Below are 24,358 nucleotides of genomic sequence, written 5' to 3' on the forward strand. Positions count from 1 at the left end.
CTTGTAAGAGGACTTCTAGTTCATCCATCTTGTTAGTCAAGGAGCAGGCATTGGTCATGAGAGCAGAGGGAACTTGCAATTTGGTAGATATGAGTTCAGGACATAAAACAGGAGGAGTTTTTCTGGAATCAGCAGAAACAATCACATCAGCATAACATGGCATAAGAGTTGGTGGGATTTCATAGTGCATCCAACAGCTTAATTTTAGAAGCAACCATAGTCTAACTTTCTGTTTAGTCTTTAATCTGGTCAACAGATTTGAAACATGAACTGGGATAAAATACCACTTATTCCCTTTTCCTCTGTGCTTGCCTCTGCATGTGCATCTGTAGGTGGTTCCCAGCAATGTCACAACATTGCCATCTGGTTGCCTTTTTAGGAGTCCAAATTGCCACAGAGTGACAAATGTAGATGGCACTACTACATGTCAAATAATAAATAAAAGTTTGTAAACTGTGAATTTTTAATTATGACTGGCATGATTACTGCACTAAATAAAGTAAAAAGGGTCAAGGATTTGATTACTTACATTGCCAGGGCCAGAAACAAGGAACACTAGCACTAACAAGCTAAACTAAGCATGGTTGCGAAGCAGCTATTCAGTGCTACAGGGATTTGGGAGGGGAGGAAGTAAGAAATACTGGAAGCTGTTCATACAGAATCACAACCAGGTGGATTATTACACAAACAGGTACAAAACCAAGTGCAAAGTCTTACTAGAAAAACAATAAAAAAATATGAGGAATCAGTAGCAGCCACAGCAACATCTAACCCCAAGAAGTTCTGGAGGTATGCATCATCTTGTAACCCTGGTAGGTATTCTGTTACCCAACTTCTACTAGATGGCACAAAAATCTGTGACCCAAGAGAAATTGCCAATACTTTAAATAAGCAGTTCATCTTGGTATTTACTACCCCAGATAATACTTGAATTCCAGATCCCCAAAGGTATGAAATTTTAAATGGCATAGCACCCATTAATATAACCAAAACTGATGTACAAACCCAATTGAAGAAGATTAACCCAAATAAACCTACAGGACCAGATGGAGTAACCCCCCCACACTACTACACAAGACACATGCAGTTTTGTCACATCCTCTCACTCTACTTTTCCAGAAGTTTCTCAGTACTAAATATATTCTGCAAGATTGGAAGGATGCTTACATCATGCCTGTACACAAAGGGGGCAATAGAAATGAAGCTAACAATTATTGACCAATTAGTTGTACATCAGTACTTGAAAAACTACTCAAAGGTATAGTCAATTCAGCCATTATGGTTCATTTCAATATTAATAGTCTACTATCACCTCATCAACATGCATTTTGTCTCAATCAATCAGTTGACACAAACAAGCATGTCTCAAAACTTATGGATGAGGGATCCCCTGTTGACATGTTATTACTGGATCTAGCCAAAGAATTTGATGAAGTTTGCCATAGGAGACTAAACTTTAAACTTTGTGCAATGGACATCCATGAAGATGTTGTCAACTGAAGAATGTAATTTCTTGCCAATTGAAAGCAGGTGATAAGGGTATTTAGAGACAACAGATCAATCTTCTTGGAATCAGCAGATGTAAAAAGGGGAGTACCCCAAGGAACAGTTTTGAGTCTAACTTAATTAGATATTTGCATCAACAATGTACCTTCAATCATAGAGAATATAATTTTCTTGTATGCAGATGATTCGAAAATAATTGGCCTAGTCCATGACCCTCAAAGTGCTGTAGCCATCTAGGCTGATCTTGATGCATTGTCAAAGTGGGCGAAATCCTGGCAGCTTGAATTTATTATTCAGAAACGCAGTCATTCATTTTGGAGTAAATAACCCTCTGTGGCAGTATTTTATGGAATCCAGCAATGGTTCAAAACAGTCATAGTGAAAAAGATCTGGTAGCCTTGGTTGATGATAAGCTCAAGTTTTATTTTCATGCACAGTCTATAGTAGCCAGTGCCAAACAAACTCTTGGTTTAATGAAAAGAACATTCTGCAGCAGATTTCCAGCTGTGATCACCAAGCTCTTAAAGGGCCTGATCAGACCAAAATTGGACTTTTGGATGTGTATTACTACTCCAGTAAATAAGGGTGATATATCAATTCTAGAATCAACGCAGCAACATGCAACTAAATGCATAAAGGGATTTCAAATCTTACATATCCATCCTGATTACATAAGCTCAAACTGCCATCTCTCACATATAGACATAGACAAGGAAATGTAATAATGACATACAAGTTAGTATGTGACCAGAGTGTGATCCACAACCTGTTCTAGATAGTCAGTTCACCAAGTACTAGAGGCCGCCCCTTGAAGTTTTATCAAAAACATGCCAAACATCAGGGTACAAAACATCTTTTCTAGCCGCATAGTCAGTCTATGGAACTCCCTTAGCCAGAATTCTATTATGTCACCCAGTGTTGAAGCCTTCAAGTCTGCAGTTCACAAAGACTGGTACAAGAAACCTTGGCTTACAATATTAGATGCATCTAACAAGTTGAGTTATCATCATCAGTGACCAGCATTCACAGGACTTGTCCTTACTGCTGGAAAGTGCAATTAAAGGTAATGTATGCATTGTGAACATATTCTTGATTGCAAGGGGTGAACTGGTATCATGTACTATAGTTATCAACCAATTCTTCATGTAGAAGGGGAGGGTTGAAACCCTCAACCAATGTTTTCAGCCAGTTGGATAAAAATCTGTTTATCCAACTGGTTCAAGTTTTTTTTTTTTTTTTTTAGGGCAAATGAACTGCTGGAAATATAATTGCCTTAAATTATCTTAAATCGCATGTCTAGCGAGATAAGGTGGCATTGAGCCTCCTGTAGAAATCTTGCTGGTGGTGTTCCAAGGTTATGATTTGACATCCCGGTTCAGCCTCCATTTGGCATTGGCCCAGTCTTGATCAACTCCTTTTTTGAAGACATCTAGAGTTTTAGATTGGACAGTGGCTTAGGATAGGCTGTTCCAGAGTTGGATGGAACCGACTGAGAAGAACTGTTGGTGCTCTTGCTTGATGCAATAGGGAGCCTGCAGCTTCTTGGTATGTCCTCTTGTGGTAGTTGAGAGGGACAGGGAAAAGACATGACTTAGTAGGTCATTTTCTAGCAACTTATGAGTTGCTATTACATCTCCTCTTTTCCTATGGTATACTAAGGTAGGGAGTTTGAGTGAGGTGAGACGTTCCTCATAGGATTTGTCTTGCTATGCAGAGAAAAGCTTAGCTGCTCTTCTTTGGACACTCTCAAGTACGTTCACATCCATCTTATAGTAGGGGGAGGCTAGGGTCATGCCAAATTCCAGGTGAGGATGGACCATGGCTTTGTACAGTTTTGTAATCACTCCCGGCTTCCTGGTGGTAAATGTTTGCTTTATGAGCCCAAGGGCTTGGTTTGCTTTTGCAACTTGAGCTTGTGTGTGGCAGTGAAACTTCAGCTCATTGTCAACAATAACCCCCAGGTCCTTCTCCTCACTGACTGCCTCAAGTTGGGCATCTCCTATGTAATATGCATGTTTGGATTATTGCATCCAAGATGTAGAACTTTACATTTTAAGGCATTGAACTGTAGACACCAATCCAATGACCATCTAGATAGTCTGTCCAGATCTTCTTGTATAGATGACAGATTTAGGTCATTTTGGGCCAGTCCTAGGAGCTTGTAGTCATCAGCATATAGCATCAAAGGATTCTTCAGGTTTGTTGTACAGTCATTGATGTACATACTGAATAATGTGGGCCCCAGGATGGTGCCCTGTGGCACTCCACTTGTGACTGGTAGCAGTTCAGAATAGACAGCATTGCCATTGCAGTTGTACACCAACACCCTCTGAGCCCTGCCAATTAGAAAGGCTTCTATCCAAGCTACTATATCTACATGCACTTCATATGCCTTCAATTTGAAAATTAGTAGTTGGTGTTGAACTTTGTCAAAGGCTTTGGCTTGGTTGAGCAATATGACATCCACCAGCTGACCAGTATCAAAGAGTCTAGTCACAAAATCATATGACTCAATTAGATTAGTATCAATTGAGTGGCCTTTTCGAAAACCATGTTGGCTTTTGCTAAGCAATTGGTTTTTCTTGAGGTGGGAGACCAGTGCATTGTTTACATAATGATGTAAAATTAATAGAAGAAAATCAGACATAGTCAGTAAAGAACCAAAAATGAAATAATTATAATTGCAATATCTCCTAAATATCCCAAACCCTCTAGGATATCCCATACCATACATTCTGCCTATATTTTGGAACCAAAGTAGAATATTCCAAAATTCCATCTTTTCTTCATTATTTGAATTTGCCATACTTTCTCTTAGAATGCTCAGTTTTTCAGAGAATAAAAGCTACCTTCCTGTCAGAATTGGCAGTGCATATAGAAGTCTATCATCACTGTCACCAGAGGAAACAAACGAGAATTAGTTGAGATTATTTTCTAGATAGCAGACACCACCAACTTGATCTATAAATTACAAGGAGATATCAACCTACCAAACAACACCTAGAAAGACCAGTTTCCCTAAAGTTATATCATTGACATTATTCTTAGCACTGGACCTAGTATTTCTTAAGAGATTGGAAGCTCTCCTATCTACCCTATACATGCCCTAATTGGAAAGAGTGAGCATGTCACCTTACATATCAGAACAGGGCAAAGTAAACTACTAACACTAAGTCTTACTGAACCTACAATTTGTCTCAGTTTTGAATCCAGGATCTAAAATATACCATGGAGAGGTGTCATCAAACTACCATCTCTTTCCTTGTCATATTTTCAGGGCTTAGAAGATTGTACAGATGGCAGGTTTGTGCCTATCTAAAATTTGGCAAACATTTAACCTTCAATTGAGTTTTCAGTAAGAAATCTAGTTGCACTACATTTGTTTAATTAGCATGGTTCCTTTAGAACTGGCCAACCATTAAATTGATACTCAGATAGGCAGTTCAAAATACCTTCCAAGGGGCTCATTTAGACTCTGGATTCATCCCTGAGAGTTTTATTCACCTGGTTTAACTACTTTCCAAGATTAATAAAAGCTTAATTTAGTATTTAACTTTTTCAAAAACAGAAGCAATGAAAAACAGATTTAAAAGGACAAAACTTAAAGCCTTTCTTGTCAAAATTTAGATAGATTATGTGTGAAAAATTCTAAGGCCTAGAAATAAGAAAGGGTAGATATAGTGGCTTCAAAATATCTTCCTAGAGTTTACTTAAGGCAGAGCATCTATTCCTGAGTTCTCATTTACCAAATTCCACTACTTTCCAGGACCAATTAAAAACCCTAATCTAGAATTTTCCTCATTCAAAAGCTTAAGCTAATGAAAAATAGACCAAAAACCAAAAATTAAAGCAAAAGCTTTCTTGTCAAAATGTGAAAAGGTCATGTATATAATCTTCTAAGCCCTAGAAACAAGAAAAGGATGGAGATACTAGTTTTGCAACATCTTCCCAAAGTATATTTTAGGCCCTGGATTCATTCCTTAAAGTTTTACTTACCTATCTTAAATAAATTTCAAGACAAAAATAAGCCCCTCATCTAGAACTACATGTAGCCCCAATAGATAGATAGATAAAATTTTATTTTCACAAAAATCTTCATGGCACTGCCAAATTTCTTTAGTATAGTCATATTAAAAAGCATCAGTTACATTATACAAGGATAGACACATTAAAAATTGAATACTTAGCATAAAAAAAACACTAATCAATCCTCCTGACTTTTGTTGTACATATTTACAAAACTAGGTATAAAATTTGTTGCTAACTGCTGATGGGCACAGCATACTAGCTGAAGTTTCTCAACAGACACTGCAACCCTGCGTGGGAGTCATTTTGTTCTGGATTGAGGGGGGAAAGGGTTTTGTGAATTGGGTGGCTCAGAGATTTTCTTCCAAAATCCATGCAGAGTTTCTTTCTTCTTTTTTCCAGAGTTTGCATTTTAAACTTTGTCAGCAGCTCTTCATACAACATTTCTGCCTGCTTTGAAACTATCATTAGAGCTCTTTCAATCCTGGCAAAAATAGAGAGAGAGGCTGGGATGTAGTTGTAATAACAGTGATTATTATATTCAGAGCATTACATTATGTGTTACACTGTAATTTGGTAATTTTTTATTTATATATTGTCTTGTGTCGCATTTTTTGTGTTTTTCCCCATGATACTCCACGTATTGTACCTCTGTATAGTGTGGGTTAAAAATAAATAATAATAATAATAATGGTAGGTAAAATTCTACTTTTGCCTATCTTGGAAAGGGGTTATGTTAGGAAAATGAAACTTTCAGGGATGGGTCGAGAGGCTAAAGTATGTCCTGGGAAGGTATTTTGAAGTACCTACCTAAACTCCTTCTCCCTCTAAAGGGTCCTGAAATTTGCCTATTGAAATTTCAACAAAAATGCAATTCCTGTTATTTGAGTAGAATTTTAAGCCATATTAATGGTTTTTTCCCCAATATTTAGGAAATGTATTTGCATATCTGAAAAACTTTGTAAATTGGAACGCAGCAAAGTTGTAAAACTGAAAACAATTTTGTTCTACTTCATGTATGCAGAGGATTTATTCTGCAAGGTTTTATTTTTCATTTTTATGATATACAGATTTTTAAAGGTCATCAAAGGTCAAGACCCTTTAGAGGGGGGAGTGGAGGCAGGTACTTCAAAATACCTTCCCAGGACATACTTTAGCCAGCAGACCTAAGTACAGGCTAAAAGAAATGGAGGGAAATCAAGAAGTTTGAGATTCACAGGTTCAGTAAGATATGAAGTTATCTTTATTGACCATTCTGTTTGGAAACCAGAAGAGTTTTTTTACACAGTACTTCCCCCAGTTTTTTTTTTCAATGTGACAGCATATGCCACAAACTACACCAATAAAAAAAATCTATAAGAGCCTGAATGTTGATGGGTAATCTCAAATTGAAATGTTCTGGAAGGCACAGTACAGTGTAAATCAGATATCAGAAAATATAGGAAAAAACTGTTCCTTCACTCTAAGAAGAACAATTGGTTGTGGAGAGTTCAGTCAATTATCAACTGTTTGCCTTTCTTTCTCAAGGGACAAAAATTGTTCAATCAATGAGCAGATGATCCTGTTTTATGGAAAAACGTTGTTAAGGCAGTATGTACCCAATAAGCCAAACCCTGTTGGCCTCAAAAACTTTGTTTTGGTTAATCCAAAGGGCCTCATACTTGACTTTGAGATTTATCAGGGTGCCACTATACCTCCTGAAAGTATGCAATGCCTTGCAGCTGGAATTGTAATCATGCTAGCTACCTCAACTCTCCCACCTGGATCTAGCCTCTACTTTGATTGATTTAAAAAAAACAAAACAAAAAAAACTACTCAACCTTCTGTGTGGAAATGCAGATAAATGCAAGTGGCATAATCATGCAAAATAGATTTGGAAAAGAGACCATACCTTTGAAGCAAGAGAAAGAAATGAAGAAGAAAGGGAGAGGATCAAATGTTGCATCTGTGCGAGAATATTGGAAGCTAGCCATCACCGAATGGTTTGATTCAAAAATTGTGACACTAGGCTGAAATTTCAAGGCAGTAGAAGAAGAGACAACAGTAGAAAGATGAGAAAGGCAGAGGAAGCAGATCACAATCTCTTGCCCAAGGTCTTTAGCTGACTGCAACAAGTACATGGGCAGAGTGGACATGGCTGACTGTATGATCAATTATTACCAATTTGCTTCCAGAACTAGAAAATGGACTGTAAGATTCTTTCATCATTTTATTGATGCTGCATGCTCAAATGCTTTTATCTAGATGCAGGCTCATGAACAAACTCATTTTATATTGTTTTCATGTTGAAGAGTACCTTCTCTGTCAGCCAAAACTGGAGCAGTATGTTGAGGAAGACAACAATTGAGAAGTACTTTTGGCTGGTAATTTCATTATGCACCAACCATTACCACCTGAGAGAGTCAAAGGAGCCATTCACTTACCCAAATACCACAAACTAAAGAATACAAAGAGGTGCAGCCTTCCTGGCTGCTCAATAAAGACAAGATGGTGGTGTGTTTAATGTAAAGTGTTTATATGTCTTGTCAGTGACAAAAACTACTTTTCTTGTTTCCACCAGTAAAATACTGGTGGATAATAAATTTTCTGCTTCTTTCTCTTGATAAAAATAAAAGTTTTACATAGTCAACATATATGTTTGATTTACTTGGTTAGGAACCAATACCCATGGGAGTGGACAGTGGAGTTTGGAGAGGGGGTGGCAATTTTTAGGAGGTCATTTTTGAAATCAGTAATTTTTTTTAAACTAGTTATGTAAAAATCATGTATCTTCAATGCCTATATCTATTTCAGTAGTCAGGAGGATAATAATTCTCTAAGTCATTCCTAAATGTTGATCACATTGCTTAACCCCCCCCCATAGTTTAATATATAACCCAAATTATATAGGCCTATTCTCTATGAAATTTTCCTGTTGCTTGTGTGGGATGTCATTGATTTTGCTTGTTTGCCAATAAATTAATTTGAAGAAGAGTTCAGAAATAAATTATAGTAGGCTACTCTAGCAATAAAATCCAATAATTTCAACTATAGCTGCTTTGAGCATTCCATGATCCAAGTATCACATCAACAGTGCAACTCTTCATGTAACTAGAGTTGGACCAGCAAGCCTAGGTGGACCAATCCACTTGTCTCTCTTTAAGTTTCTACAACCTTATAGACAGATAGATACTGTAGTCACTGCCAATGCTTGAACTTCTATGAAGTCATTATTTGCTGATATCACCACCTGCATCAAATGGATAGGTCAAAATGGGCTAGCACTGGAAGGCCTCAATTTTAAAAGAAAAGGTAGTAATATATGAAAGATTCACTAAATATATACAGTTCAGGTCATACATTTGACCATTATAGGCTGAAGAGTAGTGAGGGTAGGCTGTTAAGTGATGTATGCTTGGGAATGATAGTAGGCTATTTGAGAATTTTTCATAGCTAAACAGCACTCAGAATCTTATAGTGTATTCTACTGGAGATACCAATCCCTCAATCTATATTAGGGTAAAAGACCTCTTTTTGGGAAAGACCACTTTTCTTTGGCATTCTGGAAAAATAGCAATGGGTTTTTGGCCCTTTTTACTACAACATGAAGCAATGTGAATGCAGTAACAAGAACCCTTCTTGGTCAAATTTTCACTAATGATCTGTCAGCATAAATTGAAAATGTGGTCTCTGTTTTGAAAAGCAATTGAAAAGAAAAATCATATTTAAATATTTGGGATTTATTGAATAAATATCAAGCAATAAGTTACATTTCTAGAATCAGAAGAAAATCAGCTGTTAGTATGTGAATAAAACTCAAACACTAAAAGAATATATACATCAAAATAGGATAATTGGTATTTCAAAAAGAGGTCCCTGTAGGTAAGTCAATAAACTAATAGGCCTAGTTTCAAGTGGTTGATCTTAAATAATTTGAATATTAACCATATTGATGCATAGATTAGACTTTTAGCTATTCATTAATATACCTAATCATTCTCAATTCCTCTTTAGTAACAAGATGTGAGGGTTTTAGTTTTATATAATTTTGCTCAATAGGATAGCTACTGGTTTTTCACCCTATAACATAGGATCATAATTCTCTTTCCTGATCTAACCTAGTTTGTTAGGGGATACCACCAGATGGCTAATTTGACAGTGTATATATATACAAATCTTTAAATTAGCCAACTGGCCAACCAGTATTTTAAGCCTAGGAGTTCAGCTGGGCATAAGGAAACATATTAAGAAAACAAGTAGTACTCCATGATACGGGGAATAATCCTAGTTAACACATTTTGCAGGACGATAGCCTTTATCTTCACCTTTTTCCTTGTTTTTCTAAGAAATTCATGAATTTCTTAGAACCTATAGGCTAGGCCTAGGCTATATTTGCAGAATATATACCCCACTCCCCTAATATGCAAATATATACCTAGGATTGCATCCTTGATCTAAATATAACACCCATTTGCATCACAAATGAACTTTACTCCCATATTAGCCATATGGTAGATGTCTGTTTGTTAGAAAGTGAGACCAACCTCTGTCATTATTTGTACTTAGTTCTTCGTCTCTACTGACTTGTGTGATAATAGAAGATGCATCCATTCTACGTTATACACTGCATGCTTTGATACCTCTTATGAATAGCGTAGTGGAGTGCAGTGTATTTGTCAGAAAATTGTTTAGAAATGGATTAAAAACATATCTTATTCTTTTTTTCAGTAAAAATGGTTGCGTTAAAACTTGTAATACCTACTCAAAATACTGAAGGAAACAAATTTCAAGATAAGTTACATATTCTAAGCTTGTCCAAAATAAATTTGCAGCAACAAAGAATAACAAATGCTTCAAAATTATATCAATCTTTTTTCCAGAAAATGTAGTTTTTAAGGACTACATTTTCTTTCAAATAACTAAATTTCGAAACAGTGGCACGAGCCATGGAGGGACAATTTGATGATGTTGAACCTTATGCGCCCATCACAAGAGGAGCTAAAAATGAAAGGTATTTGAGTTTATAGTTTAAATATCATGTGATTTCAGGGCTATGATATTCTTGTGAAAAACTGTTCAGAATTCTGACAATAAGTTAAACTAGGCCTAATTGGTTGTGTTAAAGTTTTTATAGGCCTGGCCTATTAATTTACTAGGGCTAGGATAGCCCATAGTTGCCAGGTGATGTGCATTTGTATAACATCCAAAAACCATTCAATGACAATAAAAATGAAGATGAAACTCTTGAGGAAATTTTGGGTGATATAGAAGGGGGGTTTGTTGTTTAACTTTGAAAATGATCTGGAATACTAGTCAAAGATAAATACAATATATGATTAAAAAATATACAAAACTAATTCTATGTTCATTAAAAGGAAAGCAAAAATAAAATAACAATCAGAACTGCTGAAGGACCTTGCCAAGCACAATTTTGTCTCATATGTATGTCTTTGACTTCTGTTTCATGACAAAATCTCAGAACATTTTCTTTATCCTGCAATTTTGTAGATAGTAGTATTAATAAAAGCCAGTCTAATTTCTTATCTTTGACTTGGTTGTTCTTGTCATTCTAATTTATGTTTTGAAAGCTATGAAACATTTTGTTCTCATAACTTAGTTTGAGAATTCATATCTTTTTGAAGCTTAGAATTGTAATGTCATAAAAACATTGTATAAAGAAGTAAATTATGATGTCACTTACCTAAAAGACATATTGGAGAGATGTGACCTTGAAAGATCATGCTTCTCTTTAGTTTGGGATACCACCAGATGGCTAATTTGACAGTGTATAAAATTTAACTTTTATAAAATTTAATGGTAATGTATATAATCAAAGTATTGGAATTCCTATGGGGGGTAATGCCAGTCCAGTTATAGTGGACCTGTTTTTAAATTATTTAGAATATGATTATATGACAGATAAAAAGAATCCAAGTAACATAAAATATTTGCTCTCAAATAATAAAAGATATTTAGATGACTTTCTGGTAATAAATTGTTCAAATTTTTTAGAGATTTCAAGTAAAATATATCCACCAGAGTTAAAGGTGGAATCCAGTAATGGGAATGGCAATTATGACCATTTTCTAGATTTAGATATTAATGTGGCACCTAATAATACAATAATTTTTAAAATATATAATAAAACAGACGATTTTAATGTTGAAATAGTTAATTTTCCATTTCCAAACAGTAATATTCATTCAAATATAACATATTCATTGTATTTTTCCCAACTATTTAGATATGCAAGAATTTGTACTAATTACATTGATTTTAGAAACAGATGTATGTTACTTAGCAAGAAGCTAATTCTAAGAGGTTTTTCTGCCAATAAACTTGCTTGGCAATTTAAAAAGCTTTGTTTTCAGTATAATCAACTTTTACATAAGTATAATAAAAGTTATCAAGATATCTTGAATGATATTTTATGGTATTTTATCTTCCTGGTAGTTTAGGGTTGGTTGCGACACATGTAGGTAAAGATTAACGTATGATATTTGGAATTTAATTCTTAGAATTTGAGTGAAAGTGAAATTGTTCTGGGGGATGGCTAGTGCTATGTAATTATTTGGATTTAAATTGGCTGAAGGTTTGGCTGTCAGTGTTAAATGAAGGTTGGTTAAGGATAATTGGACAATTTTTTCTGGGGTATACATTTTTGGGATATTTTGGATTTTGTTTATGATTATTCCATAGGTGTCACTACATAGGGGTATGCTAGATTATGGCATGGCACGCTCAATTTGTCTGGGTAATGTAATTTAAGCGCCGAAACCCATTTAAGCAATGAGTTTTCATCTGCTGAACCCCGATATGTGGTGATCACCTGGGGAATATAAAGTTTTTGTAGATTTAAGGTGCTATAGCTTGGTTTTGGAACATTGATGTATACTTATTGATGTCAATTTTGCTCTAATTTGGACTTGATTTTTGGATTATCGGATTGGATATACTGTTTTGTCCTAGGGAACTGGATGGATGAGTAGGGTCTAGACCTTATTCAAGTGCTCATTTATTTCAGTTACTAAAGTAGGAAGACAGTTTTTTTTTTCTTTTTTTTTTAGCCAAGTAATTACCGTAATACACTATATACAAATCTTTAAATTAGCCAACCGGCCAACCAGTATTTTAAGCCTAGGAGACCAGCTGGACATAAGGAAACATGTTAAGAAAACAATGCTTGCTTCACAATATGCAGAATAATCCTAGTTAACACATCTGGTAAATTTCTACCAAATCATATTATTGAGTTAGGAATAAAGTGAATACACCATTCGATGCCTTTTTTTTTATGCTGATTATGAATATAATAATCATTTCTTTTGGAAATGAATTTTAGCCCCCCTATATATGCCACTTCAGGGTATATGTTTCTACATTAGGGGGGGGGTGGGGGTAAAGTTTAAACTTACCTCACCTTTACATCAGAAATAAAATTTTCCCCCACCCTCCCTAATGTAGAAATATATACCCTGAATTGGCATATATAGGGGGGGGGTTGAAATTCAATTTTGATAAAAAAGATTACTATATTCATAATCAGCATAAAAAAGGCATTGAGTGGTATATTCACTTTATGCATAAGTCAATAATATGATTTAGTAGAACTTTACCACACATTTTGCAGGGGGATAGCCTTTATCTTCACTTCTGTCCTTGTTTTTCCAGTTTTATAAGAAATTCACAAATTTCTTAGGACCTATATATTACCTTAATTACCTTAATTCGCACTTCGGAGCAAATTAAGGTCCATACTGGATCTGTTGTGCTCCAGGTCAAATGATGGCAAAAATTAAATATATTCACAGAATATATTCCCCTACCCCCCTAATGTGCAAATATATACCTAGAATTGCATCCTCAATCTAAATATAACATCCATTTACATCACAAATGAACTGTATTCCCATATTAGCCATATGGTGGATGTCCCTTTAGTTCTACATTAGAAAATCCTATTTATTAGTTATCTTTATCAAATGCACCCTTAACTTCCACGTTTTTGTATAACTTATTTATATTGCAAGACCAGTATACTGAGTACCTATTTCTTTTTTTAGTTCTTTAATCACAATTTCTATTGTTGATAGGGAATAATTCAGCATATTAGCCAGAAAGTAATGTAAAATACCACCTTAGATATTGGCAAGTATTTTTTTTTTTAGATCTTCTTTATTTCCCTTTTTTATTTGATTCTCTGACATATCAGAGAACTAAGGAAAATATCTTTCTTGTCAAGCCAGAGACTAAGAACAGAAAATTTTGACCACAAAAGTGAATGTAATGAGTCAAAAATGCTTCACTGTTTCAGATTTCAGAATATGGTGCCAAAATCTGTCAATGAAGACTGAATTCTACCAATTTTCAGTTCTAGTATTTTGAAAAGTAAAATTCATACTATCTGGTAGCATTGTTTCTGAATTTCTGTTTTATTTATTTTGTTTTTTTTTTGCACTTATCCCTGCACAATCTAATTTACCCTGAATTTTGAACTCCAACCAAAAAATTATATATCACAAATGCACTGATGGCGCATTTTTGCTTCCCTTGGTGAACTATCTGAAGTCAGGCACCTGGCATCACTGGGATAGCTGATTCTGTATTCAATAAACTTGTTGAAATTGATGGTAAATTTTGATGTTTAATTTTGTCCCATCTAATTTACATTAAATACCTTAGATTGCATCTTCTAGCAACTAAGGTTAAAGAACCTGTAGATGTTGCCAGGTATTATTTACTCAATATTCATGTCACAGTTCATGAGTGGATCATCACTATTTACATATATACAGGACAGTTTGGGGTAAATTTCTAGGTGGCCCTATAATTTAGCTAGGATGAGAGTAAAAACATCATTTGATGCCTTTTTTTATGCTCTTTCATAATTTAAGAATTGCTTCTGGGGCTAATTTTACCTTGTGCCCTTAATGGGGCCCTGAGGGTATTTTATATGAATAATGAAAAAGCATCAAATGATGTTTCACTTTCATCCTAGCTATATTATGTGGACAACTGCAAATTTACCATCAAGAATTTACCCACCCCACCCCCTAATGTGCAAATATATTCCCTGAATTGTTGACAGCCAAGTTTTTAATCATAAAATTCAGTGCTATTTTTATTGATGATATTTCAAAAACTTGAAATGGTAAGAAAACATTTATATTTGAGTTACCTAATAAATGAGGTTTCAATTGTTATAAATAGGTATTTTTGGAATATATAATCTAACCTTAAATGCACCTAGCCCCAGCAGCGATTCTTGAATTATGAAAAAGCATAAAAAAGCCATCAAATGATGTTTTCACTTTCATCCTAGCTAAATTATAGGGCCACCTAGAAATTTACCCAGTTTGGTTTCATTGTTGGGTGCAGGGGCATCCTGAGCCTCTTTTCATTGGAGGGACAAACTCTGTAGATTTTACCAAATTGCTACCTGATTTTAACCAAATAAAAAAAATGATGTTTAAATATATTTTAATATCACATAATATGTTTATACATATTGCATAATATGTCTAAAATCATAATTAGAGAAAAATTTGCCGAGTTTTCATTCCTTTCCACTTTTGAACTATCTGAGACAAGTCACACTGGTCCAAAAAATCACTTTCACAGGCTAGTGTCAGCAGGTGATCAAGCCATCCTTCATTCATTGTAGAAATAAGAACTGTTTTCACTAACTTCAGCTTGCTAAATATTCTTTCTCCCTTAGCTGATGTCACAGGGACAGTTTTTGCCATCTGGAATGCTTTCCATATCAACAGGAGAACATTTTCCAGTTCTTTTGCAATAGTGAAAGCACTCTCGAATGTTCTGTCAATGAGCCATTCTTCAGCATCGTATTTGAAGAGACATAGTTAAGATTCAAATTCCTCTCTCATCAGGTTCAGTATGGGGAATGCTTGGACAAAATTATTGCACTCAGTAATTTCACAGTTGACAAGGCACTCAACAATAGGAAACATTTTTGTTTTCATGTCTCTGACAGTTTCTTTCATTTCTGAGACAAGGACTGCTATGACTGATTGCATTTCCCAAGTATAAAACTCCTTGAATGTCAAGTGGCCAGCAGTTGAAGGTGTTGTATCTCTAAATCTTACTGGAATTGAGTGTGGTCTGTGGTGGTGGTTGAAGTCTGTTTCTGGGCTGTAATTGTCCAGATGATTAGATTCCATGTTTGGATCTAAAACAATACTCCTAGTGAGAATCATTGATGTTTCAATCTGTCTTTTGATGTCTGTATCAGTGATGTCTTTATATGATTTGAAACTTGCTTCCATCAATTGAGTAGCAGCTAGAATGTCAAGGTTCTCAGCTTGGAGATAAACAATGAGACTGTGTGTTTGTTTCAGAAAAAGTCTCATGAAGCTCAGTGGGTAGATGAAATCAAATCACATAGTAGCAATACTGAGGCTCTGAGCTTTACTTCTTGTGTTAGTGTCTAATAAAGTATTATTTTTAATCATCAAAAGGAGCTCTGTGAGTTCTGGCAACGTGCTCCACACTGCTAGCAAAGCCTCATGTCTGGCACACCATCTTGTCTCTGACAAAGAATTACTTCTTGTGTTAGTGTCTAATAAAGTATTATTTTTAATCATCAAAAGGAGCTCTGTGAGTTCTGGCAACGTGCTCCACACTGCTAGCAAAGCCTCATGTCTGGCACACCATCTTGTCTCTGACAAAGCTTTACTTCTTGTGTTAGTGTCTAATAAAGTATTATTTTTAATCATCAAAAGGAGCTCTGTGAGTTCTGGCAACGTGCTCCACACTGCTAGCAAAGCCTCATGTCTGGCACACCATCTTGTCTCTGACAAAGTTTTCACCTGAAGTTTGCCTTTAATCTTTTCCATGGCCTCTTTGTAATAAGTAAAGTGCTTAGTGCCTCTGGTGAAGAAGGAATGAAGAACTCAAAGAATGCCAAACATAATCTTGACAAGGCTTGAAGATTCACAAGTATGCTCTACAATGTTGTTTTTGTGGTGTGCTGGACAACAAAAGTATGGAATTTCCCTTTTGAAAATTCTGGTCACATGAGCTTGGAATCCTTCAAAATGTCCTGACATGTTGCTCGCAAAGTTGTACAACTGAAAGACCAGCTTCTCCTCACTGAAGCCAGCATTTCGAATACACCGTACTATGTCATTAGCTAGATCTAGACCTTTCTTTGATTTTGATTCCACTATATATAATATGTGCTCTCTAGCTATTCTATCTTCATTGATATATTGCACTCCAACAACCAAGCACACTGCATGGCTTATATCTGGTGTCGTATCAGCAAAGATCCCAAAGAATGGGGACTTGTTGACAGCTTATTTTATTTTATATTTCACTTCATCTCCAAGGACAAAGATAAACTCATTTTGGGGCCTTCCACTCAAGTAAGTGACTTTATGAAGGAAACTGTCACGGTTTTTATACCAAGCTATGATATCAGGACAATGTCAACCTAAGAGTTGTATAAACTGATTGAAGTTACCTCCTTCCTCTGAATCAGACCCTCTAAAAGCTAGCTGTTGCCGGACCAAGTATCTTGTGCTGTCTAGGAGGACAGATAAAACACGCCGATTCTTTTCCTCAACAAAATCTTGATGCAAAATCTTGCCTGCAAAATCTGCAAAGCCTGCAAAATCTCAGTAAGTTTCCGCAATAGTCTCAGTAAGTTTCCTTAAATCCCCTCCCCTTTTTCTTGCTCCTATTCCTCCTGAAACCTCTGTCACAAATCTCTGTCTGCAAAATCTTGCCTGCAAAATCTGCAAAGCCTGCAAAATCTCAGTAAGTTTCCGCAATAGTCTCAGTAAGTTTCCTTAAATCCCCTCCCCTTTTTCTTGCTCCTATTCCTCCTGAAACCTCTGTCACATTCTTTTCCTCAACAAAATCTTGATGCAAAATCTTGCCTGCAAAATCTTGATGTTGCGCTCCTGTTTGTTCATTAGAAATCCTAAAGAAGAGTTACACTTGAAAAATTGCATAAAATCAAGCAGAGCAGTTTGATGTGATTGACTACTGAAGTGTTTCTGTAGCTTTCCTTGCTGGCCAACTCCTCGGCTTTTCATTTTGTCCCATTGATGAATCCCAGCTATAAAAGCATTGCTACTTCTATCCCTACCAGGCCCAGAAGGGAAAAGACTGCAGACATAGCAGAACGCAGCATCCTTCTGAATTGAATATTCCAAGTGTGGATAATCCTCATATCAACTTTTGACAAATGTTTTAATGTGTCTAATACCAGAAATGGAAATATTAGTTGGATAACTTCAAAGACAAGGTTGATGAGGTACCGCTTTTGATTATCAGTCAGGGTTTTGGGGCGATGTCTGGGATCAAGTTCCACTCTAAACTCTTGAGGTAGTAGCACCTGAGTCTCTTGGGCTTTCACGCGAACATCTTTTAGGTTTTTTATCATTCTAAGTGTAACACTTGATGAAGACGATATACTTTCAACAATCTCGAAAAGTTTACCCAAAATATCCTCTTCATCAAGTATTTCAGATTCATGAACTTCATTTAAGAGAGTTTCACATTTTTTTCCATCAGAAATTAGCTGCAGTAGCATTCCAATGCAGCTTTTGATAGTGGGCTTGGCTTTTGAATCACTCACAAAGTCAAAAAGATCTAAAGGAAAAGGATCTTCTGGTAACATTATTTGGTGACTGTTTAGTGATATACAGGCTATGGAATTTTCCGACTCTAGAGAAATATCGTCAATTTGCTTCTGGAAAGGATGGGATGAGCTGTGAAAGTCTGATGTCCCCTTACTCATTTGACTCTCTGCTAAATTCTTTTGTAATGCCGTGGCTACTTAGTCACCCTCTTGATCTTCTGTTTATGTATCAGGAACTAGATAGACAATCAGGCATGAAAACTCTTGTGCTTTTCCGAAATATTGGTGAAAGTAGGTTCCAGGATTTCGTAAGAGGTGGGGCTAAAGTTTATCAAACGCATATATTTACAGTGCTAATTTCTGAAGAACTTTGCAGCGGGGGCGTAGCCGAGATTTTGATGAGTCACTAGGGTTTCGCTTCTGGTCTCTTGCTGCCGTGAAGTAGCAGAACTTTTTAGGATTTTCAACATAATAGTATTTTATTTTGTATTTGACTCTTAGAAAACAATTTGTTGCAATCTCAATATCTGAAAAGGTAATCGTACAACGTGGAAAAACTATTATATTTAAATTTAACGTTTTTAATGATAATTATTCTTGCAATTTCCCTCTAAATTCAAATGTGCTGCGCTTTTTGAAGTTCACATCCCTGGGTACAAGAAAAAGTTCTTCTTTTTTTTGTAATATGTGCAAAAATCTACGAAGTTTTATAAATAAGCATTAATAGAATCCTTTAGACCAGAGGTGGCCAACCTAAATGATCTTGCAGGCCACTTCGGAAATGCATCATAACTCCGCGGGTCGCATTTAAAATTATATATATCCCCATACTTGATTTAGACCCATTATAGATTTTGTTGAAGTGACAAATTGAGAAATAATAAATTCGTATTAATTGAACATTTTCCTGAATTTTTGTTAATTGAACATTTTACACTTTTTACACATTTCGTCTACGTATATCAGGACTATGGAGTTTATATTTACAATCCATTTAAACTCCATTTACAACTACATAATTACGATTGTAGTAATATAGTACTAAGAAAACAACTTGGTTAAGAGTGAAATATCGAATCTGTTATGTTCCAAGATGTGCGCGCATCATGAGGGCACAGAATATAAAACTGCGATGAATCTCACGGGCCTCAAAAATGTTTACATAGTCGCTGGTTGGCCACCCCTGCTTTAGACCATACCAGACCATTCCTCCTTAATCGCATGACCTTTTTCAAAGAAAGAACTATATAGCAAGAAAAACAGCTTTTCTTTGACATTCCATACCGTGAACTACAAAAAAATAATGACAGTCTGAAAGAAAAACATAGGCCGAAATTACTATGGAGCAGAGGGCAGTTGTACTTTCCAGTCCTTCGTTCCTCCCCTCTAAATTTTTGATAGTCCTCTTTTTCCCCAATAAAGTACAGATGGAATAATGAATAGAGAATGAAATTTGGCTTCTTCATTGCATATTATTCCTTTTTTTAGGATTTTTTCTTACTAAAACAAGTTTTTTAAAAGGTAAAACATATGAAAATTACGCTCTTTAGTGTTTAGTTTCAAAAGTGTCTACCGCGGAGCGTTTCATTTTGGATTTTGTTCCATTCACAATTCTTCTGAAATCATGCGACTGAAAATAAACCCACTGACCAAAAAACTACTTGATCATTCGAGCTAATCAGTTTATATCCGTTAGCCAACCAAATCCACTTCATCCAAAATTAGTTTAAACACAAAGGAGGAAGGGGGCTATACCCCGCTCTTATTCCACCACTTTAAATTAGCATCACCTACAGTTTTAAGTGACCGTGGTATTCCCCATCCCCCCAGAAAATACACACCGCAGAAAATACCTCCAGAAAATAACTCCCCTCCCAGGAAAATACATCGTCACTGAAAAAAATTATTCCCAAAAATTTACTCGCCACTGAAATTCCCCCAGAAGCCCCCCCCCTAAAGACAACTCCCCCGCGAAAATTTTCGTATGTTTCCCAATAACAAATAATATCTGTAGTATCTGTAAGCGAGGAACACATCACAAAACTTAAGGCACCTAAACTTCTACAATGGGGTTCTCTGATTGTTTTGTAGTTTGGGAGGGAGGGAGATACCTCAAAGGGGGCATTTTAATGCCGAAACATCCCAGCTCTTATTGATCCATCAGATACATACAGAATTAGTTCTAAGGGAGAGACGAAGGGAGGATGGATGTTGGAATTGATGTACATTCCCGAGGGCCGTAACCAGGATTTTCGTTGGGGCGGGGGTTTAAAAACCTTTTAAAAAAGGCTCAGAAATGTGAAATTGATATATACTCCCTTATGATTTCTGGGAGTATTTCTGGTCTACGCTGTTATTGTGAAAGTAAAGAGTAACACTAAGCCCCGAAATGAGTGGAACTTATTCTGTATAAGAGGGGGACTTCCCTTCCTCATCCGCAACTCCGCCTCATGGTCGCAGAAACTTTGGAGGTTGCTCATTAGATCAGAAAATAAGAGTTCAAGTGCTTTTTTAACGAAGTCGAAAGTGATTGGAGTTCAACCAACCGCGGGGGGGGGTATTTTCCAAGGGAGAATTTTCCATGGGGGTATTTTCCGCGGGGGGAAGGTAAACGCCGACCACCGGTAAAATCATAGCTACAAATATTTTTTACCTGATATTGATTGACGAATGTAATCTTGCGAAGTAAATTGATACTAGTAAATATGAGAAGTGACGAACAGATCGAAAAAAAGATAAACGGTCAAAAATGGATGTAGATTTTGGAATCACTGCAAGATTAATGCTCTTTTACATGCAAAATAATTCAAAGAATCCGAGATGCCACCTTTCCGACCCCAGCAGACTTGTTTAACCCCTTTAAAGACGTCTAGAACAAAATTCTGGTCAATATGTACTGCGATAAAAAGAGATTTCATGCCTGATAATATTGATTTTAAGTCGGCATCTCCACTAATTACGGCGTCATCAGGTAGCGGCAGGTAGTTGGGAATTGGTGAGGCAGTTATCGCCACAGAATTTCTTTCACTGTCAAAAGCTGTTGTGACCGTAATATTGTCATCTTGCTTTTGCTTCTTTGACGCCGTAAACGGGTCTTTAACCAACGGCACAATCACATATTTCGGTGCTTCTTCAAGATCGTTGTGAATACGACGAACATGATCTTTAAAATAGGCTTTATTTATTTTAGCGTCACATTCACAACATTTGACGAAATACGGTTGGATCTGGTTATAGAAACATTACGCTTCTTATCGGCAGTTGACATTTCAAAGCGAATGTCAGAAAAACTATCATCCAAGCTAATTTCACAAAACTACGAGTAATTTGCTCAGAAGAAATCAAACTGTGCGCTGAATTCTACATAGCCTTTCTTTTCAAACTGGCCGATTGACTGACAAAAATACAGTCTAATAAAATGATTTTTTTTTTCTTGATCCGAAGGCACTGAACACCTTACTTGGGTAAGATAAAGAGGTGGTAACTCCAACTCGTAAGAAGCTTCGAAATGGGAATGAATAAATTTACAGAACATTAAATGGGAGATAAAATAATAGTTACATAGAATTGTAAAAATTCCCATCAAGTTGGTGTAAAGTCGCTTTCAATTGTTGTAAACTAAATCCAAAAGTGCTCAATTTGACAATTTGTTTGTCAGTCGAGTGAAAAATCATCGGTACTTATCTGTTAAACAGAACACACCCAGTTAGTGAGGTTAGGTTAATCCTAACTTTAGAAACAAAATTATGGAAACTACAACAAAGAATTATGGAAAGCAGGCTGCACAGAACATTATATTAAATACCTAACCCCTAATCACCTCTATATGTTAAATATTTCACAAATATATGCAAACATTATAGTTTTTCTCACTAAAAATAAGCAAATCATAACCAATCCCATAGAGGCAAACCGGTTTCTGTCAGATCTTACACAGCATAATTCTTGAGTGTGTTCCATTTAACATGTTTCTTCCTAAAAAATACGGAGGAAAACTGACATCATTTAAAAGTCTTATGTTCCATAGCCTAATGACTTTCATGAAAAATCAATTGCTTAATTGGTTAAATTTTTGGAACTTGACGGTCATATAATACACACTCGAGAAGTGAAGTTTTGTGAATGCTAAAGAAATATAACAAAATATGATGAAAATTTAATAGTTTAGAAACAAATTTGGGCTATATATTTGCATATTAGGGATGGGGGGGGGGTAAAGCATATCATATATTAAATACGTAACGTAACGTAACCAAAATACCAACAAAATACTTAAATAAAATATAGCTATAATTTATTTTCCAACCAAGCCAAAGCTAATTGTCTGGTATAAAGAAGTTGCTTGACCAGTTTCTTGTCTCATGTTCGTGTCATTCGCGATCGAAATTCTCGAGTATATATTATATAACCGATAAGTACCTAAAGTTTCTGCGCAAAATGTAAGATTTTCCTTTTTTTTTATAATTTTTTTCATAAAATTGCATTTTGAATTTTCCTGCCTTTTTGCCCATTCGTCTGCAATTCTCTGTTAGCCTTTTAAGTTGGATTTCTGACTAATAACCAAACTATACAGTAAAGTAATGAATGTGAATCAGCTGAAATCTGTCGAATCTTGTAAGGGAAAGTACTAAACCAATGCAATTCAATACCGGGATGGGCCTAACGCCCATAATTCTACATGTTTGGTTACAGATCAGATATGAGCCAAGAAACGAACTTGGACAAATTTAGTGCAGACCAGGACATGAAGAACAACCGAATTTGGTTGTTTTTTAACTGGTGGACTTTAACAAACATATCAAATTACCCGATTTGCAAATGCGTGGAACTAGCGGGATACAACAAACAAATTCACCAAATTTGTTTTGTAGCAGAGAATGGGAACCAAATGAACATCTTAAATCACTGAATTTACAACTAGTGCAAAAGAAGTACCAAATCCGCGGAAATTAGTAACGAATGGAAGCCAAATGAAGACGTTAAATCAATGAATTTTCAACTAGGCGGAACTAGTGTGATAAAACCACCGAATCCACATAAATTGGGTAGTGAATGGAAATCAAACACATGCGTTAAATCATGCTACATGGAAGTAGACGGAAAAGAAATTTTAGAAATGGGCTTTGTTGCTTCGTCACGATGCCTGTTTCGGCAGAAATTTTCGCCGAAGGCGAAAACTTTACCGAATGCCAAAAACGTCGGGACGCCGCTGCCTACAACAACAAAATTTGCGAGTGTTTAATGAACACAGTAGACAGAATATACCAGTAAGCTTATCGCAGATCATTTCTGGTCTTCGTTCTCGGTGCGAACAAAAAGCTCCTCCCACTTATTTCTGCATTAGCGGGAATGCGGGTTAGTCTGTTTCCGATTGTTTCACTGCACTTTGATGGAAACAATCGGAAACAGACTAACCTGCATTCCCGCTAATCTGACTTCGCCTATGTTTATATCTGCAAAAACGTTCTCCGGAGCACTCGCACCCCGGTCCGGGTTTTTATAATGGGTGAGATAGAGAATGATCATACTGGATAATTATATGAACTGTGTTAATGAATTACAATAGGAGTCCAGTGGACTGTAATGAGCATGTCAAATTACCCGATTTGCAAATGAGTGGAACTTGCAGGATAGAACAAATAAATTCACCAAATTCGTTTTGTAGTAGAGAATGGGAACCAAGTGAACATCTTAAATCGCTGAGTTTACAACTAGTGCAAAAGAACTACCAAATCCGCCGAAATCGGTAACGAATGGAAGCCAAATGAAGATGTTAAATCACCGAATTTTCAATTAGGCGGAACTAGTGTGATAAAACTACCGAATCCAGATAAATTGGGTAGTGAATGGGAATCAAACGCATGCGTTTAATCATGCTATATAGAAGTAGACGGAAAAGAAATATTAGAAATGGGCATCGTGGCTTCGTCACGATGCCTGTTTCTCTCAGAAATTTTCGCCGAGAGCGGAAATTTTACCGAATGCCAAATACGTCGGGACGCTGGTGCATCGTGGCGTCGTGGTGAAGCCACGATGCCCATTTCTAATATTTCTTTTCCGTCTACTTCCATATAGCATGATTTAACGCATTTGTTTGATTCCAATTCTCTTTTTTTATCGCAGTACATATTGACCAGAATTTTGTTCTAGACGTCTTGAAAGGGGTTAAACAAGTCTGCTGGGGTCGGAAAGGTGGCATCTCGAATTCTTGGAATTATTTTGCATGTAAAAGAGCAT

The 24,358-nt window shown here is 36.1% G+C and overlaps 2 protein-coding genes across 3 annotated transcripts in view; one reads left to right on the forward strand and one right to left on the reverse strand.

The window, feature by feature from the left end:
- Positions 1 to 10,210, reverse strand: part of LOC148946659 (carboxy-terminal domain RNA polymerase II polypeptide A small phosphatase 1-like) — a 46,547-nt gene extending 36,337 nt beyond the window's left edge. The window contains exon 1 of the mRNA XM_089097078.1: positions 10,056 to 10,210. Coding sequence (XP_088953204.1) covers positions 10,056 to 10,122 — 67 coding nt within the window. The 5' untranslated portion in view covers positions 10,123 to 10,210. The remainder of the gene's footprint in view (positions 1 to 10,055) is intronic.
- Positions 10,211 to 10,386: 176 nt separating this feature from the next.
- LOC148946661 (large ribosomal subunit protein mL55-like) overlaps positions 10,387 to 24,358 on the forward strand; it is a 195,048-nt gene continuing 181,076 nt past the window's right edge. For both annotated transcript variants that reach the window (XM_089096317.1, XM_089096315.1), the window contains exon 1: positions 10,387 to 10,522. In XM_089096317.1, coding sequence (XP_088952443.1) covers positions 10,458 to 10,522 — 65 coding nt within the window. In that variant the 5' untranslated portion in view covers positions 10,387 to 10,457. The remainder of the gene's footprint in view (positions 10,523 to 24,358) is intronic.

Source organism: Artemia sp. Qi Xiang Cuo, chromosome 11 (assembly GCF_049724085.1).
Source record: "Artemia sp. Qi Xiang Cuo chromosome 11, ASM4972408v1, whole genome shotgun sequence".
Taxonomy (NCBI): Eukaryota; Metazoa; Arthropoda; class Branchiopoda; order Anostraca; family Artemiidae; genus Artemia; species Artemia sp. Qi Xiang Cuo.